Below are 18,835 nucleotides of genomic sequence, written 5' to 3' on the forward strand. Positions count from 1 at the left end.
TCCCAAAGAATCCTGGGAGTTGTAGTTCATTAAGGGGGCTGAGGGTTGTTAAGTGACCCCCCCTTATCTCTCCACAGTTCCCAGAGTGGTTTAACTGCCCATTCCTCTTCCCAGAGAACTTTGGGAATTGGAGCTCTGTGAGGGGATTAGAGGTTTCCTAACAACCAACCAGTGCGGGTGGCGCTATGGTCTAATCCACCGAGCCTAGGGCTGGCTGATCAGAAGGTCAGCAATTTGAATCCCTGCAATGGGGTGAGCTCCCGTTGCTCGGTCCCTGCTCCTGCCATCCTAGCAGTTTGAAAGCACGTCAGAGTGCAAGTACATAAATAGGTACCGCTCTGGCGGGAAGGTAAACGGCGTTTCTGTGCGCTGCTCTGGTTCGCCAGAAGCGGCTTAGTTATGCTGGACACATGACCTGGAAGCTGTCTGCGGACAAACGGCGGCTCCTTTGGCCTATAGAGCGAGATGAGCGCCGCAACCCCAGAGTCGGTCGCGACTGGAACTATTGGTCAGGGGTCCCTTTACCTTTACATGCCTATCAGCACCCTTAACAAATGACAACTCCGTGGATTCTTTGGGGAAAGCAATGGGTGTTTAAAGTGGTATGATGATGCTTTAAATGCATAGTGCAGACTGGGTCTCACTGTCCCTGGCAGTGGCTCCTCAAAGTCTCAGTCAAAGAACCCATGAATAGACCTCATGTCTGAAATCCTTTACCTGCAGATGCCATGGAACCTTCCCACACCCTCCATTGCTCACTTGCCTTATTCCTCCTTTGTTTCCAGTAATTCCTTACCACATCATTGTCACCACGGGTGCCGAGCTGGGTTCAGACACCGACAGCCGCGTCTATATCATCATTTCGGGTCCCCGGAAGCTGCAGACGGGCCGGCTGTGGCTTGACCTCCCAGATGGACAGACTGAGTTTGCAGATGCCTCCGTGGAGAAATTCTCCGTAATGGGACTGGATGTTGAAGAAGTCAAAAGTATGGAGGTAACCGTACAAGTGAAGAGTGAGGTCTGGGAGTGTTGGTGTTGTGGGCCTTCGACCCAAACTTCTCCCCAAAGAGGGCAGAGCAATTGGAGGCTGTACTGAAACAAGTTATCCCAAATAAAAAAATTCCTTCCAGTAGCACCTTAAAGACCAACTAAGTTAGTTCTTGGTATGAGCTTTCGTGTGCATGCACACTTCTTCAGATACACTGAAACAGAAGTTGCCAGATCCTTCTATATAGTGAGAAGGTGGGGAGGGGTATTACTCAGAAGGGTGGTGGGAATGGGAGATTGGCAGATAGCTGAGATGAACCTATTGACGACTATTAATGACTGTAATAGCTCTTACAGGAAAAGGCAAGGGGTGAGAAGGTGAGAAATGGCTTAGTCATGTATAATGAGATAAGAATCCAATGTCTTTGTTCAGACCAGGTCTCTCCATGGTTTTAAGTTTGGTAATGAGTTGCAATTCAGCAGCTTCTCTTTCCAGTCTATTTCTGAAATTCCTTTGTAGTAAAACAGCTACTTTGAGATCTTGTATAGAATATCCTGGGAGATTGAAGTGTTCTCCTACTGGTTTCTCTGTATTGTGATTCTTGATGTCAGATTTATGTCCGTTTAAACCCCAGAGCTAACGCGAAAAGAAAGGGGAGAGGAGAAAGAGGAGAGAGAAAGAATAAATAATAATAATTATTTATTATTTATTATTTATTATTTATACCCCGCCCATCTGGCTGGGTTTCCCCAGCCACTCTGGGCGGCTTCCAACAAAATATTAAAATACAGTAATGCATCAAACATTAAAAGCTTCCCTAAACAGGGCTGCTTTCAGATGTCTTCTAAAAGTCTGGTAGTTGTTCTCTTTGACATCTGGTGGGAGGGCGTTCCACAGGGAGGGCGCCACTACCAAGAAGGCCCTCTGCCTGGTTCCCTGTAACTTGGCTTCTCTCAATCAGGAAACTGCCAGAAGGCCCTCGGCGCTGGACCTCAGTGTCCAGGCAGAACGATGGGAGTGGTATACTGGACCAGGTATACTGGACCAAGGCCGTTTAGGGCTTTAAAGGTCAACACCAACACTTTGAATTCTGCTCGGAAACGTACTGGGAGCCAATGTAGGTCTTTCAAGACCAGTGTTATGTGGTCTCAGCGGCCGCTCCCAGTCACCAGTCTAGCTGCCGCATTCTGGATTAATTGTAGTTTCCGGGTCACCTTCAAAGGTAGCCCCATGTAGAGTGCATTGCAGTAGTCCAAGTGGGAGATAACCAGAGCATGCACCACTCTGGCGAGACAGTCCGCGGGCAGGTAGGGAGAAAAAAGAAAGGAGTCCCAACATTGCCGCTGCTGAGGAGAGAAGTAGGAGAGCACCGGGAGGGCAAGGACACATGGCTGAGCCCAGGTCTGACCTGAGCCTACGTCCCCAGCAGCTAGCGCTCCATAACTCCCACCCCCCTCTTCAATGGGAAACTTCCACTGTCAGATGCAGGATATCTCCCAGCACTACTATCTGGCAGGTGAAACTGCTGGGGAAGGGTGCTGTTTCCTTTGGTTGGTATTCAGCTAAGTTGGTATTCAGCAAACCCACGACTAAGCAGAATGCTCTGCTTTGGGTCTTCCCTAAGACAGCTGTTTATTCACTGTGGAAAGCAAGGTGCTTGTTTCTATATGGAGCTTGTTCTGAGCTATGAAGACTCTTCTTACTGCATGTGTGAGCGTGTGCCCGTGTTTGTGCATAGGACTGGTTGGTGTTGCACAACAAATCTGCTCCTCCAAAAGGCTGAACTGTTTGCAATAAGGAAAGTGATGGGGAAGTGAACTATAAAGCGTGGGATAACACTTGCCTTAACACAAAATCACCTAACCTCCCCACAAACAAATCAAAATGCATGGTCATTAAATTTGTTGTTTAGTCGTTTAGACGTGTCCGACTCTTCGTGACCCCATGGACCAGAGCACGCCAGGCACTGGTCATTAAATAGCCAACATCATCTAATCTCCCTGCAAACAAATCCAGATGAATGCTAAATAAATAGGTCACCTAGCCCGGCCCAAGCAGGTATAGCAACTTTTTTGGGGGGAGGGGGTTGGTATCCAGCGTAATACTCAAAGTAGACCCATTGAAGTTACCTGGGAGTAGGGCTCCCTGAATTCAACAGGATTTACTTATGAGTAGACATGGTTAGGACTGCATTGCAACTTTGGTCCATAATTTCAGTGAGCTTACTCTGAGTAAAACCTAGTTGGCATGTCCCCCAAATTTGCATTGATACGTATAAATTTCATTTGCAAATTTCATGCAGCTCTGTATCCAGTTTTGCCTTCCTTTTGGGTGATTCTGTTCCTCTTTTTAGTGACGCGTAAGTAACTCCCTTACCTGCGCAGGTGGGAAGATGACTTAGTTTGATGGCTTACAAATGGTGCATGCCTAACCAAATCCTATTCCTTTCCCTTCAGCACACATCATCTGAATATGATTCCTGCAAAATATTCCAATGCAAAAACCACTTATATTTGGTGTGCATCTGTTTGGGTGGTGCACGGCTTGGGGCGGTTCTCAGCTATGCAACCCCCCACCACTTCCAATTTATAAATGCTGTAAAAAAGAGAGAGAGAGAGAGAATGATGACTTGACAAAGTGTTGCTCTCTATCAGAGATCGGATTCATAAATGGCCTGCAGCGAAGAGAACTTCTTGTATAATTTCCTAGCTCGACATGGAAATTGTTTTCACAGCTTGCCAGACCTTGGGAGACCTCTCATAGGAGAGCATTAATCATGGCTCATAAGCAATGTGCACCAATCAGAGATCCCAGCGCAGGAACCCTTATGCAACAAAGGGTTTGAGAGGCACAATTTGCATAGACAATCACTCCACTCAGCTTTATCCCCACCCCCCGCAAAATAAACCTTTGCTTTTTCCCAACGGCCATCTGCAGGCAGCCTTGTTGCTCTTGCATGCTATGCCTTCTGCTTCCTGCCCCCCCAATTAAAATTATTGATTTTTTTTAAAAAAAGCTAAAAGCAGGTATTTTAAAATATTCCAAATGGCTTAAAGCGACAGTAGCTAAAAAAGGAATAAAACACACAAACCTTCTGCAGATCTAGATAGACTTACCTGAGCAAAAATGTGTTAAGTGTTAAGTTGTGGGTGAACATATCAGACGACACAGCGATTCTTCAAACAGCTCTTCTTTATTCCGATGCCAGAACAGAAGTGAACTGAAGGCCTCAGTCAACCTGCTTATATACAGCTCCAGTACCTTGTTACTGTAACAACTTTCTAAAACTATCCAATCACTGAACGTCACTTTCGATCCTTCATTTGCATACTAACTATCCAATTACTGAACGTCACTTTCGATCCTTCATTTGCATAACTATCTACAGTATCCCCCTGCTGGCCCAGGGTGAGAACTTCAGTACATAACATTAAGGACGTGCCAAAAACAGACAGTGAAGGCACTTGTCCAAAGTCAATAGGCAGGGAGTTCCCAATTTTAGGTGCCGCTGCACGAAAATGCAGAGCAAGTCTTATTGCACCTGTAACAGTGCCAGTTCCACAGATCAAAGCACTCTAGTGGGCATGTATGGGGTAAGGCAATTCAGCAGGCAGTGACATAGCATGGGGGGCACGGGATGGTTGCCCCGGGCACAAAATTGTTAGGGGTGCAATATTTCAACACCCGGTACTGCCATAATACAGCTTTGTGCTTCTATTGTTGGGCTCCGTTAAAAATGGCTTCTCCATGTGAACTAGGAAGTGACCGCTCCAGACTACGGCATGACTCTTCTTTTTGTATCTCTGTGCCTGTGATCCCTGGGTGACACGGACACTGTTAAGCAGTTGAATGTGCATGCATACTCCGTCCGTTTCCCTCCCTTCCCGGTGTGGCCCTGGGCCCTGGCAACCCATGCTACACCACTGCCATCAAGTAAACTCTTCTCAAGGTTGCCAACCAGAGACGCCTGCCAGCAGTGCCTGGGTGTGTAGCTACATTCTCCCCACTTGTGATTCCCAACCTCCGTCAACAGGGGTCTCTAAGACATCTGGAGTGAGCAAAACCTGGGAGACACCAGCTATGCATTCCAATCTGGACGCCATGGTACAGTGTCCAGACTGGACAGCATTCTGCTCACACAGGGTCTGATCCCCTCAGTGGAATCAACAAACACACCGTTAAAATAGGAGCGGGAACACAAACCACCCCATCATGGTCCATCAGTCCCATCCTAACTACAAACAAACAAATCAGAGAGAGTCTCACAAAAACTCTCCAGAACTACTTCAAGGAAAATGATGTAGACACTATAACAACCCCCCTCTTATGGGATGCAATGAAAGCAGTCACCAGAGGATCTTGCATAAAAGAGAAAGCATTCCTTTAAAAACAAAGCGTCTCAAAAATTAGCCAAATAGAACAAGACATCACTGCCCTCTCATCACGCTACAAACAAACAGGATCCAAAAAACTCCTTCAACTTATAGAACAAAAAAGGAGAGAACTATACTCCCTAGAAATCAACAAAACAATGATCAGCATTCTATATTCTAAACAACGTTTCTATGAATATGGAGGGGAAAACGCCAGGCTATTAGCAAATAGATGTAGGAAAAAAGCACTCAAAACAAGAATACACTGCATCACCAAAAAAGATGGCAACAGAACAGTGCAGGTACAGCAGAGGCATTGTGGATAGTAGCCACCGAGTATTGCAACATGACCCACCTGTCTCTTATGCTTGCAAAGATCTGCTTTAAAGTATTGGGGCAATAGCTGCTGAAAAAGCTCGGAAAACAAAGAGTCAGCTGAACAAAGTGGCTTCCATTTGTGGCAAGAGGTTTCTTTATGTTCTACATTAGTTCCTTGCTTGCCCATCAACTAGAATAAATTATACCTTCCCCCAGGACACGGGGGGTCTAAATCACTGAGCCTCTTGGGCTTGCTGATCAGAAGGTCAGCAATTACAATCTGCACGACGGAGTGAGCTCCCATTGTTCTGTCCCAGCTTCGGCCAACCTAGCAGTTTGAAAGCATGCCAGTGCAAGTAGATAAATAGGTACCACTGAGGCAGGAAGGTAAATGGTGTTTCCGTGCGCTCTGGTTTCCATCACAGTGTTCCATTGCTCCAGAAGCAGTTTAGTCATGCTGGCCACATGACCTGGAAAGCTGTCTGTGGGCAAACACCGGTTCCCTCGGCCTGAAAGCGAGATAAGTGCCACACCCCATAGTCACCTTTGACTGGACTTAACCACCCAGGGGTTCACCTTCCCACAGCTGCAACCAAACATGTCTCTCCCATATGAGTCTCTACAGCCACAGCAGGCGCTGTGACTCTCCGATGGGTTGACTTCACCCCCAAAAGGCACATTCTTCCCTTGTCTCCCACGACAGACTGATGCCAACACCAAATCGATATTGTGTGCAAATTTGTCTATTTGGATTGTGCCTCATTTGCCACCAAATTCTTTGTAGTGTCTTTATTAGATTATCCTGACTCTTCAGCTTTTCTTGTTCTCCTCCACCACCACCTCCACCTCCTTGAGGCTTTGCGTCTTCTCTCATTTTGCTCCATCTGGCCAGAATCGTCTTTTGGCTAATCCAATCCAGCTTCCCCTTTGACAAATCTATCATGTCTCATTATTGCAACCTTGCAGTGTCTCTGCCAGCTGGGATTTGCCAGACCTCTCTGAATGCCCGGGGCAGGGAGCTAGACAGGGTCGCTTTCTGCTTGCGAGAGCCTAGAAATGAGCTATGAAAGGTAGGCCAGAGTACAAGAATGAAAAATGGACAGAAACTGCCCATTCATAAATTTGAGTAGGAAATGGAAGATTCTACCTGTAAGAGGAGTGGAATGTCCCTACACAGTGAGGGGGAAACTGGGGCCCTCTACTTGTTATAGGACTCTACCTCCTGGAAGAGCAAAAAAATTGACCTTTTCCTGTTAGGCAAAGATCATAAGATGACCCGGATGGTCGCCTGATTCTATGTACAGATCTGTAGGAGCAGACCATCCCCCAAACCAAACTAGTTCGTTAAGAAAATCCCCAAATTCTGTTCCATGGGTGACTCTGGGTCATCTCTCTGCAGTAGCTTATCTTAAAGTTTTAAGTGTCTATATGCTTATCGCATTTATAAGTTTTAAATTTATTGTTGTACGTTGTTTTAAATGTTTGTTTTCCTTCTGGGATTGTACCCCCAAGTGTGTTTTATAAGCTGCTCTCCGACCGTAATAAATTATCTATCTATAGGACTCTAACTCCCATCAGCCCAAGCCAGCATGGTCAATGGACTCAGGGAGAATGGGAGTTGTAGTCCATAGAATCATAGAATTGTAGAGTTGGAAGGGACCCCAGGGTCATCTAGTCCAACCCTCCGCAATTCAGGAATCTTAACTAAAGCATCCATGACAGATGGCCATCTAACCTCTGCTTAACAACCTCCAGTGAAGAAGCACCTACAACCTCTCATGGGAGTCCAATTCTACTGTCGAACAGTTCTTACTGCCATAAAGTTCTTCCTGATGTTAGGATGGGATCTACTTTCTTGTAACTTGAAGCCATTGGTTCAAGTCCTACCCGCCAGAGCAGGAGAAAACAAGCTCACTCCATCTTCCATGGGACAGCCCTTGAGATGTTGAAGATGGCTATCATATCTGCTCTTTTTGTTGTTTAGTCGTGTCCGACTCTTCGTGACCCCATGGACCAGAACACGCCAGACACTCCTGTCTTCCACTGCCTCCTGCAGTTTGGTCAAACTCATGCTGGTAGCTTCGAGAACACTGCCCAACCATCTCGTCCTCTGTCGTCCCCTTCTCCTTGTGCCCTCCATCTTTCCCAGCATCAGGGTCTTTTCCAGGGAGTCTTCTCTTCTCATGAGTATTGGAGCCTCAGCTTCAGGATCTGTCCTTCCAGTGAGCACTCAGGGCTGATTTCCTGCAGAATGGATAGGTTTGATCTTCTTGCAGTCCATGAGACTCTCAAGAGTCTCCTCCAGCACCATAATTCAAAAGCATCAATTCTTTGGCGATCAGCCTTCTTTATGGTCCAGCTCTCACTTCCACACATCACTACTGGGAAAACCATAGCTTTAACTATGCGGACCTTTGTTGGCAACGTTATGTCTCTGCTCTTAGACTCCTCTTTTCCAGGAGGACATGCTACCCAACTCCCTCAACTGCTCCTCATGATGCTTGGTTTCCAGACCCTTGATCATATTGGTTACTTTCTGACAGTAAGAGCTGTTCAACAGTGGAATGGTCTCCCTTGGGAGATGGTGGACTCTCCTTCCTTGGAGATTTTAAAGCAGAGGTTGGATGGCCATCTGTCATGGATACTTTAGTTGAGATTCCTGAATTGCAGAGGGTTGTACTAGATGATCTTTGGGGGGTTACCTTCCAACTCTATGATTCTGTGACTTTCAGAGACTGAGCAAAAACTAGCTGGAGAGGTAGAAATGATGGGTACCAAAGCCATTTTCATTATTCCTATCCCATGTCAGGAATCTGCTATGGAAGGACAAAATCTGTCAGTTTTGATTTCTCATTTTTCCAACCTTTTCACATAAGATTGCATTTTTAAGTTCTCATGAGAATTCACCGACATTTTAGTTTGCCTTTTTCTTAATTTATAGGCAGTATTGCCTAATATAAACTGTTTAACTAACAAGCACCCTTATGGTGCATTTTTTGGGGGGGCTTTTTCCACTAACCCATGTGTTTTATGTACCTCTTCCCCTAATATATGCATTTCTTTTGCACAAATTGCTTGGTTTGAGAAATGCACTGCGAAATCTGGAGAAGTCCTTTCGAAGAACAGCCACAGTTTGGGTCCGTGCGTGATTTTGGGAGCAGCGAATTAGGTACATGCCTGTTAGGAATGCAAACTGAACTGCATTCCTCCCCCAATGTGAGCACCTGCCAGTCTCCCTGTCAATCGCTCAGTTTCCAAGGCGATTAGATGTAATTATCTGCAGCTATGCAGCCTTTAGCTGGGTGGTAATGCCCCTAAATGGGAGGGATGGCTGAAACAGTTAGATAAAGTTATCAGTTGTTTCGTGTAAATTTGTGTGTGTAGTGGGAGGAGATATACAAGTGATCGGCCGTTTCAGATGGAATGACTTATCGCATGGAGGGTGGACTGGGAACTAATTTCCCCACTTGAAGCAGAGAAGCCAAAAGGGTTTGGACGCCTCTGCTAATACGGAACAACTTTTGCTTTGAACACGATGAACTGTCAGGCTTTCCAGTGTTTTCGTGAGCAGATTGTTCATTAGGGCTGATTGACTGGGAGAGGCTCCCTTGAAGTGATTGGGATACATAATTATGCTGATAAGAATGTGCCCGAGATTAATCTCTTAAGTAATTTAGCAGTGACATGTGGCGAGATTCTTGGAGAGGAGTCTAAACTGTTAGCAGTTTGTCAGACAGTTCAGACAGCGCCGGCTGAGAGGATTCGCATCTCTCCGAGCTAAGTAGGGTCGTGCGAGTTCAGGGAATGGTTGTGAAGCGCCACAGAGCTATAGAAAGATGTTCTTCACTCTGTCCCTCGTGGATCAAAGAGCTGGTCGGTAGACCTAAACCAATGCTGCTTACAGGTTTTCCACAAACATTTTAAGCTGCCTCCTTTTTCTTCCAGATTCCCTTTCCCACAAACATATTCCCCACCTCCCGCTTTTCGTGCTACTTGTCTTTCCATTTCCATCGCCCTCACTTTCACTTGTAGTGTCCATTTTTTATTGTTCTGTTTTCCCCATTTCCCGTGGATTGTTTTTATAGGCCCTGCTGAGAAATGCAAGTAATTAAGTGGCACATAAATGTATTAAATAAATAGAAGTTTACAAAGCAGCCCAGTGGCTATGTGGCATTGTAGCATATACCGTACTTTACCATGTATAAGACGAGGTTATTTTATTTTTAAAAAATAGTTTTAAAATATGGGGTCGTCTTCTACACGGATAGTGCATAGGAGGGACGTGTGATTGGCTGCTCCCGCGAGCCTGAGATTGTCATCAGCTATTGGGCGTGTTATTGGTGGCTGCGGCAAGGGCTGGTGTTGATTGGCTGTTGGTGCATGAGTTGGGCAGGCGATTGGCGACATCTGCCAGCAAGGGGACAGACGATAAGCGGATATTGCGACGTGTGCGAGTGGCAGAGCAGGTTATGCGGGTGAGCGATTTTTGGCAATCCCCCCTAAAAAAAGCTCAACAAGTCTGGGCAATCCTCCCCCAAAAAGCTGAACAACAACTCTGGGCAATCTCTCCCCATTTTCTTAATTTGGAGTCCCCCAAAATAAGGGGCCTCTTATACATGGGAGCGTGCTACACATGGAAACATACAATAAATTTTATGAAATAAAGTACAGCAGTGATTCCTGAGGGTGGGGGAACTGAGGCACGCACAGGCCAAGCGCCGTGGTTTGCACCTGTGGGTTGTGTTCCTCCAGTGTGTCTCTTTCAGCCCCTGCCCACCCCCCACCCAGGTGGCTAACACACAGTGGGGCTGCGGTTCTGGAACCCTTTTTCTCTGGGTCAAATTCTCAGAATAAAAAATTCCTCGTGCCACACCCATTTTCAACTGATAAATAAAAGTATTTAATAATCATTTTATAAGTTGTGTGTCTTTATTATTATTTATTGCAATTGCTAAGAGTGAATTTCTGTTTATTTATTATCTGTTTATTATTTGCCGATGTTTTGAGAGTTAATTTAATTGTGTAAATCGCCTTGAGTAGAAAGGCGGTATACAAATTAAAAGTGAAATGAAATGAAATGAAAAAAAATAGGAAGCGGGTGACACTGTTGGTTAAACCACAGAGCCTAGGACTTGCCGATCAGAAGGCCGGCGGTTTGAATCCCCACGACGGGGTGAGCTCCCGTTGCTCGGTCCCTGCTCCTGCCAACCTAGCAGTTCGAAAGCACGTCAAAGTGCTAGTAGATAAATAGGTACCACTCCGGCTGGAAGGTAAACGGCGTTTCCGTGCGCTGCTCTGGTTCTCCAGAAGCGGCTTAGTCATGCTGGCCACATGACCCGGAAGCTGTACGCCGGCTCCCTCGGCCAATAAAGCGAGATGAGCGCCGCAACCCCGGAGTCGGCCACGACTGGACCTAATGGTCAGGGGTCCCTTTACCTTTACATAGTGTCGTGGTGCCATTCTCTCCATCATTGTGTGATCGGCTTGCCCAAGCTTTCATGTTGACCAACAGTGATTCTTCCTTTCCGGCTCCACTAGGTGGGTCATGATGGTGCCACACCAGAAAGCTCCTGGCTCTTGGAAGAAATAACCATCATAGTGCCCACCAAAGGTGTCATGTATACCTTTGTCTGCAAGTGCTGGCTGGCCAGAGATATGGGAGATGGACTTACCTCGCGGGTCTACAACATCCTGGATGCAGACTGTGTCAACGTTGGCCTGAAGGTCAGTCGTATCACCTTGCCCTATACTTCTCACCGGCCACTTCTGAAGCAAATATAACTTTTTTCTGTGTGTTTTTTTTATAAATATTTTATTAAGTTTTCACAATAAAAGACAAAGAAAATACAAAATCACAAAAAAACAATACAATACAAAAATACAGACATTAAACACATCAAAAGAAAAAGAAAAAAGAGATAAAAACACATATAATAACAAAAAACAAAAATTCCCTCTTTCTTAATTTCTCATCTTCAATTAGCTTATTTTCCGGACTTCCTCACGTCTCCCGTTCTTGTATCCCTTTTTTAAAGATTAATTCAGCAAGTTCATATCCTATTAATTTATCAGTTGTTAATCCAATCTTACATTTTACTTTGTTGCTAAAACCCCTGCGATTCATTTCAATGTCCTTAACATTCATAAATTTTACAATATTTCTGCAAATAAATTTTAAATTTCTTCCAATCTTCCTCCACCGTCTCCTCTCCCTGGTCTCGGATTCTGCCAGTCATTTCCGCCATTTCCACGTAGTCCATTAGTTGCATCTAAATATAACTTTTTTCTGGGAGGGAACTAGTGGTTCTCAAATTCTCCTGCCTTTGCCAGACCACTTGAAAATTACTGGTGGCTTTGGCGGACCACCAAAGGAACTCTTTTTGTCCTGCAGAATTCTTTTTTTATTGTGAATTCATGATTATTTGTACCCAAGATGGTATCAGGGCGGCTATAATTCAACACTGTTCATGTCTGTGAATGTTTCAGGGTAGGCATGCTGCTTCATTTACAATAGGTGCCTGTCCTGTAACTTCCTGATGCTGTAACCTTTCACACCGCTAATGTCCCAGGGTGTGTAAGTCCTGCTTTGGTTGTGCTATAGAACAGTAGTCCTCCTCCAGATTCCAATAATAAAGTAACATTAGGGAAATGTCATAATCCTGTCCTGCCAGCTCAGTAGTTCTGCCTTCAGATGTCTTCTAAAAGTCTGGTAGTTGTTGTTCTCTTTGACATCTGGTGTGAGGGCGTTCCACAGGGCGGGTGCCACTACCGAGAAGGCCCTCTGCCTGGTTCCCTGTAATTTGGCTTCTCGCAGGGAGGGAACCACCAGAAGGCCCTCAGAGCTGGACCTCAGCATCCGGGCAGAACGACGGGGGTGGAGACGCTCCTTCAGGTATACAGGACCAAGGCTGTTTAGGGCTTTAAAGATCAGCACCAACACTTTGAATTGTGCTCAGAAACGTACTGGGAGCCAGTGTAGGTCTTTAAGGACCAGTGTTATGTGGTCTCAGCGGCCGCTCCCAGGCACCAATCTAGCTGCCGCCTTCTGGATTAGTTGTAGTTTCCGGGTCACCTTCAAAGGTAGCCCCACATAGAGCGCATAGTCAAATGATCCGGGAGTGAAGAAAGCCAAGGGTCCATGGTCACAAGAAGCAGCAAGGTCTGCCCAGGAATGACGAACATTGTTTCCAGCAACCGACTGAGGCTGGAAACCCTGCTTAAGAAATCTGGAGCTAGCTGGTTCTCATCGGGAGCAAGAAGGCTGATCAGCAGTAGGTGGAGTCACTTTGCCTTTTGCTCCTTCAGGCTGCTGCTCAGCAGGTGAAGCTGAGTCCTGGCCCATGACAGGAAACACCGCAGAACAACCAATGTGTAGATGGTCCAGTATAAATAACATCACTTTTGTGTTTTTATTCTGTCAATAACATGTTGGAAAATGCACAGCAAAAAAACCCCACAACACTTCTGGAGGTGCCCCAACACATATAAAGCGGTACCTTGGGTTAAGTACTTAATTCGTTCCGGAGGTCCGTTCTTAACCTGAAACTGTTCTTAACCTGAAGCACCACTTTACCTAATGGGGCCTCCTGCTGCCGCTGCACCGCCAGAGCACGATTTCTGTTCTCATCCTGAAGTAAAGTTCTTAACCTGAAGTACTATTTCTGGGTTAGCGGAGTCTGTAACCTGAAGCGTATGTAACCTGAAGTGTATGTAACCTGAGGTACCACTGTAATGACTTGTAGTTTAATAACTATAGCCTTCCGCTTCGAATGTGATGGATCGTACTCTAAATTAAGACATTATTGTGAAAATGAGGGCCATTCTATTAAAAACATGGGCCCTAGGTACGGGGGGTGCTCAGAAGGGCCCCTTGAATTGGTCAGTTTCTAGGGAAGAAGTTACCATGGCCAATGGGCATTGTTGGACCTTATCCCCCTAAACTGCTCAAACTACAGACTATCTCCATATCACTCATGGCAGGGAGCTCCACCAATTAATTGTTCATTTTTTGGGGGGGGGGGGTGCAATAGGACAACCGATTCCAAGACATTTCCCCTCTCTTTAATGTGGAATTATTTTCATTTTTTTACCCTAAACCCTTTGTTTACCTGAAAGTTCCTTCTGCCCATAAAGCCAGCCTTGTTCCATGCATAGCCTAAGGAGCCACTGACACACCCACAGCCCATTCTATTTATTACAATTGTGGCTTGGTCTTTGGTGGGGGTTTTTACAGTAAGTAATTTTTTAAAAAATTATTTTAATTACAGAAATTAAAATCACAAGTTCTTAATCTCTTCCCAGATTCTCTATGAAGTGACCGTTGTGACTGGCGATGTCTCATACGCCGGTACGGATGCTGGTATTTTTATAGTGCTCTTTGGATCTAACGGGTGCTCTGAAGAGATGCAGCTGGAGAAAAACGGAGTCAGGTAAGCAAGACTTTGCCAAATTCCTTGTTCCAGAGCTCCCAGTCCATTCTTGAGCCCCTGGAGGGCCATTTGGTCTTTGTGGGTTCATTGTGTTGGACTTGGTTTGAGAAAATGCCTAGTTTATCCCTGGGCAAATCATGATCTCTCATACAGCTGCCAGTGGGATTTCCTGGTCCTGGTACCTGTAGACTGAGGCCCCTGCCCTCTACTCCCTGCAATCTACTGCCAAGAACTGCTGCTCATATACATATATTTGATCAGCATTTCCTAAGCATCATTAGCAACAACAACCTCTCTGTATCTGCCCAATTTGTCTTAGAAAGGTGCTTCCACATTTTGCTTTCAAACTTTCTTTATACGTCTCTAATTGACTTTTTTTAAAAATGGAAATTAAAAGTCCAGGGTCCCTGCTTGCTCAGGGCCTGGTACATGTGTATCCTGCTGTTGGTGGACCTGATCTCTCTCTCTGATTTTCCCTATCAGAAAATCTAAACACTCTAACAGGGAGTATAGGAAGTTCCCATTGAGCCGGTTGCTCCTCACTGGTTTGCAATGGCTCTCCAGGGTCTCAGGTCTGCTTCCTAATGGAGATGGCAGTTTACCAGGACTGGAAACATGTTTTTCTCCTAACTGCTGTAAAAAAATTAAAAAAGCAAAAGCAAAAAAGGCAAGCTGAGATTTGGGTGGCTTTTCTGCAGTTCCATGGAATTGCAAAATGCACAGAGGCCTGGAAACAATCCCAGAAAATTGCCATGCGAGGATAATTGGGACAGCAAATTGTAGCTACCCTAAGACTTGAAGCCTTTCTTTAAGTAATAACCCAAGGTGATTTATGCAACAGAAACAATCCAATACATAATAGAAATTTAATAAATAAATAAAAAACAAACACGTCCTTAAACTGTCCCAGATAATAAGGCAATTTAATTTACATTAGCTTTAAGCTGCAAAATTGCTCCTGGCCATGCAAAAATTGATAAGTGGACATGAGGGCAGGAACAGCCAATGAGTTCCTCCTGAGAGATGAGCCCATATCCAGGAGAGGGCACTGTGCCAGGCCATTTATCTGCTCTGTCTTCACCCCTTTTTCCTCTTGTTAGTGTTTGATTCAGATTTATGCCCCCACGTGCATATAAATTAAGCGTTCTCAAAGAGCTCTCTTGCCATCTAGTTCATCTCTCCAGGGCAATAGCCTCTGTGTAATTTAATCTGTCCTGTGGAGCAACAGGGAGGTTAAGAATCCAACAAGCAGTTATGGGCAGGATCTTTAAATGTGTTGCTTGCAGGAGCAGCACGATAGCAGAACTGCTCAGCCTGAATGGGAACCCGGATCAAGCCAGTGGCTCAGCCAGCCCATTACTGTCTGCGCTGACTGGCAGTGGCTGTCCTGTGTCTCACCCAGAAAGAGGTCCACCACCTGTTGCAAGATCCTTCTACCTGGAAATGCCTGAGAGTTAGCTAGGGACCTTCAGCCAGTGTGGTATAGTGGTTAAGAGCAGTGGACTCGTAATCTGGTGAACCGGGTTTGCTTCCCCGCTCCTCCACATGCAGCTGCTTGGGCTAGTCACACTTCTTTGAAGTCTCTCAGCCCCACTCACCTCACAGAGAAGAAGGAAAAGGAGAATGTTAGCCGCTTTGAGACTCCTTTGGGTAGTGATAAAGCGGGATATCAAATCCAAACTCTTCTTCTTCAGCATGTTAAACGTGTGTGCTCTCCTACTGACAGCGGTGGCACGTGCAAAGTCCAGATAAGGATTCGTGACATGGGTTGGAATGGGATGAGATTTCAGGCAGGCAGGAATGAGGTCCTCACCCCTTCAACCTTGGAATCCCAGGCAGCAGTGGAGCAAGCCAATTGGGCTTCTGGGGTGGCATGCGTGTCCTGAGCCCAGGGGCGTGCCCAGCCACCTGAGGGGGTGTGGCAAGCTGGGGCAGGATGCTTCGCAGGACCTCCAAGAACTCCGCATGCCTCCTCCCACTCAGCCGCCCTACAGCTGGGGGGGGGAGACAGTGGGTGGACCATTTGGGGCAGCACAGAACCTGCGGGTGCCCAGGCCACCGCAGTGAGTGCCACCAGGCATTTTTTCACCCCCTCAGTGGTAACACCCGGGGCGACCCGCCTCCACTGAACCCCTCTTCCTCTGCCCCTGACCCCAGGTGTCATTGGACTACAGTTCCCATCATCCCTGAACATGGGCTAAGCTGGCTGAGGATGATGGAAGTTGTCGCCCAGTAACATCTGGGGCCCTAAGGTTGAAGAACACTGCTGTGGTCGCAACCCACTCTGTGCCCATACAACCCTCCCTCAAGCAATTCCCCAAGCCTTATCAAACACCAGCCATCTTTGCTCACTTCCTGGAGAAGGGACAGGCATACACGGCAGGGCTGTGTCCTACTTTATAAAGTGCAGTCCTCTGTCTGAAGAGCTGTGCAGTCCAAGTTTGGTTCAAAGAACCATCGGTAGGGAAAGCAGGGGGCCTTAAGGACATCGGAAGAGAGCTGCTAGATCAGGCCAGATGTCTGCTGGAAGTCTGCACGCAGGCCTTGAAGCTGCCAAGCAGACTAGACACACAGGTGATGCAGACCGCCTGATCCCAACTATAGTGAGATATGGTTTCCATTTAAATTTTAGGAAATTTCATTCATTAGCATACGTGAATTTCATGTTTGTGTGTTTATGCGATATGTAAGCAGCCACTCTCTTTAGTGCTACCTGGCACTTTCCCTGACTAAATGGACAAAAAGGAAAACACCAGACTGAAAAGAAGTCTTCCAAGTGGTACTTGAATTCACCCCCAAGTCTACCCTGTGCCAGGATTGATTCGACCCTTGTGGAAAGAGACGTCTTCGGCTTGGCAAAGTATGCTCTGGAATGGTGTTGCGCCAGGATGCCATCTTGCCATGAATCTCACTCGTGACAAGCAGAGTCCACAAAGCAGACTCTTAAAGCAGCCATGGCCACTTAACGGGGGGGGGGCAGATCCACCCACTGCCTCCCATCCGCCCCAAGGCCAATTCATGCAAGGCCCACCAAGTCAAAAGACAGAGCACGAGACCAGCATTCTTTCCTTGCAGTGGCCAACCTGATGCCCCAGGGAAGCCCACAAGCGGGGAATGAGTGCAACAGCACTCTCCATGCAACCTGGAAGATCCTACTCTTTCTTCCAACCTGCAGCCAGGGGCTCTTTCATGTATGAAGCTGACCTAAACCTGAGCCAATTTCTCTTTCCTCCAGATTTGAGATCGGCCAAAAGGACACCTTCATCATGGAGATTCCTGACATTGCACCACTGAGGAAGATGAGGATACGGACGGATGGAGAAGGGTGTCGCCCAGATTGGTTTCTCGAACAGGTAGCGACAGAGTTCTTGAACTCCTCTACTGCTTGTGGGGGTGGTCTGTGTGCATTCTTTTCATGGAGTGACTCCATTTTGGAGAAGGGACTTTGGTTTCTTTTCTAGATCTACCTGGAGTTACCTAAGGCATGCGCTTTACGTCAAAGCTACTGTCTGTTGCGTGGCAAGGTCCCAAGCCCTCCCAGGAAGTGGAATAAAGACACATGAAACAGTATTTTAGGTTAATGGGCTAAAAAGGCCACAACTTTGTTGGTTACAGAATGTGAGTGGTATTGGCTTAGGCATTGGAAACCACACCACTATATCTGACTCCTGACCATTTGCAGGAGTCTTGGAAGGGTTAACCACCAGTAGGGGGAGCCCTGCTGATGCACATCAACTAGGAACTCCCCCAGGATCACCGCTAGGGGTTGTGCCATGGCCCTAGCCCCCCATCTGGGGCTTTGGACAGAAACCACGCCCCTTGGATTCCTTTAATGGAATACCCTTGAAATAGGAGGGGTAGGTGATGGCCACTACCTCCCCTCACCTTCAACCTAATACTCCAATGCCTAACCTTACAAAGTTGTGACAAATTGCTACAAGGTAGGCGAAAAACCATGGGATGCAGGTGGCGCTGTGGGTTAAACCACAGAGCCTAGGTCTTGCCTATCAGAAGGTTGGCGGTTCGAATCCCCGCGACGGGGTGAGCTCCCTTTGCTCAGTCCCAGCTCCTGCCCACCTAGCAGTTCGAAAGCACATCAAAGTGCAAGTAGATAAATAGGTATCGCTCTGGTGGGAAGGTAAACGGTGTTTCCGTGTGCTGCTCTGGTTCGCCAGAAGCGGCTTAGTCATGCTGACCACATGACCCGGAAGCTGTACGGCGGCTCCCTCGGCCAGTAAAGCGAGATCAGCGCCGCAACCCCAGAGTCGGCCACGACTGGACCTAATGGTGAGGGGTCCCTTTACCTTTACCTAGGCGAAAAACGAAATGGCCGATGCCAATTTGCCGAGTGGGAAAAAATTCCTACCAGGCCCCTGTTAAAAAGCAGGTGACCAACCGAAGTCCATAGCAAGGTCAGGAAATAAAGAGCCTAACCTGGGGGGGGGGGACAACTGCCTGAGCAAGGAGAAAAGGAACATGTCCTTGGCCGTGGGCAGTTTAAATAGCCCATGCCACACCCCTGGACCATCCGGATTGGACAGCCTTGGGTTGACGCAGCCAAGGACCAACCAATAGCACAGGGGGTATCCCACCCTATGTGCGTGGGGAGGGCTTGCTCCCAGCCCGCAACGTCATCTCCCCAGGGACGGGAAACAGCGTTCCCAAATACAGCTTCAGCACACTATCCAACACGGTAAACACTTCGTTTCAAATGTTTTGTTCCTTCC

At 46.8% G+C, this 18,835-nt stretch overlaps 1 protein-coding gene across 6 annotated transcripts in view; it reads left to right on the forward strand.

Moving 5' to 3' along the window:
- LOXHD1 (lipoxygenase homology PLAT domains 1) overlaps positions 1 to 18,835 on the forward strand; it is a 188,597-nt gene that overhangs the window by 148,691 nt on the left and 21,071 nt on the right. For all 6 annotated transcript variants that reach the window (XR_014012837.1, XM_081212608.1, XM_081212607.1 and 3 more), the window contains 4 exons: positions 786 to 994; positions 11,218 to 11,403; positions 13,981 to 14,108; positions 17,344 to 17,461. Coding sequence is in view for 5 of the 6 variants with exons in the window: in XM_081212608.1 (XP_081068734.1) it covers positions 786 to 994; positions 11,218 to 11,403; positions 13,981 to 14,108; positions 17,344 to 17,461 (641 nt within the window). In the remaining variant the exon portion in view is untranslated. The remainder of the gene's footprint in view (positions 1 to 785; positions 995 to 11,217; positions 11,404 to 13,980; positions 14,109 to 17,343; positions 17,462 to 18,835) is intronic.

Source organism: Podarcis bocagei, assembly GCF_964188305.1.
Source record: "Podarcis bocagei genome assembly, chromosome: 11".
NCBI classification, from domain to species: domain Eukaryota; kingdom Metazoa; phylum Chordata; class Lepidosauria; order Squamata; family Lacertidae; genus Podarcis; species Podarcis bocagei.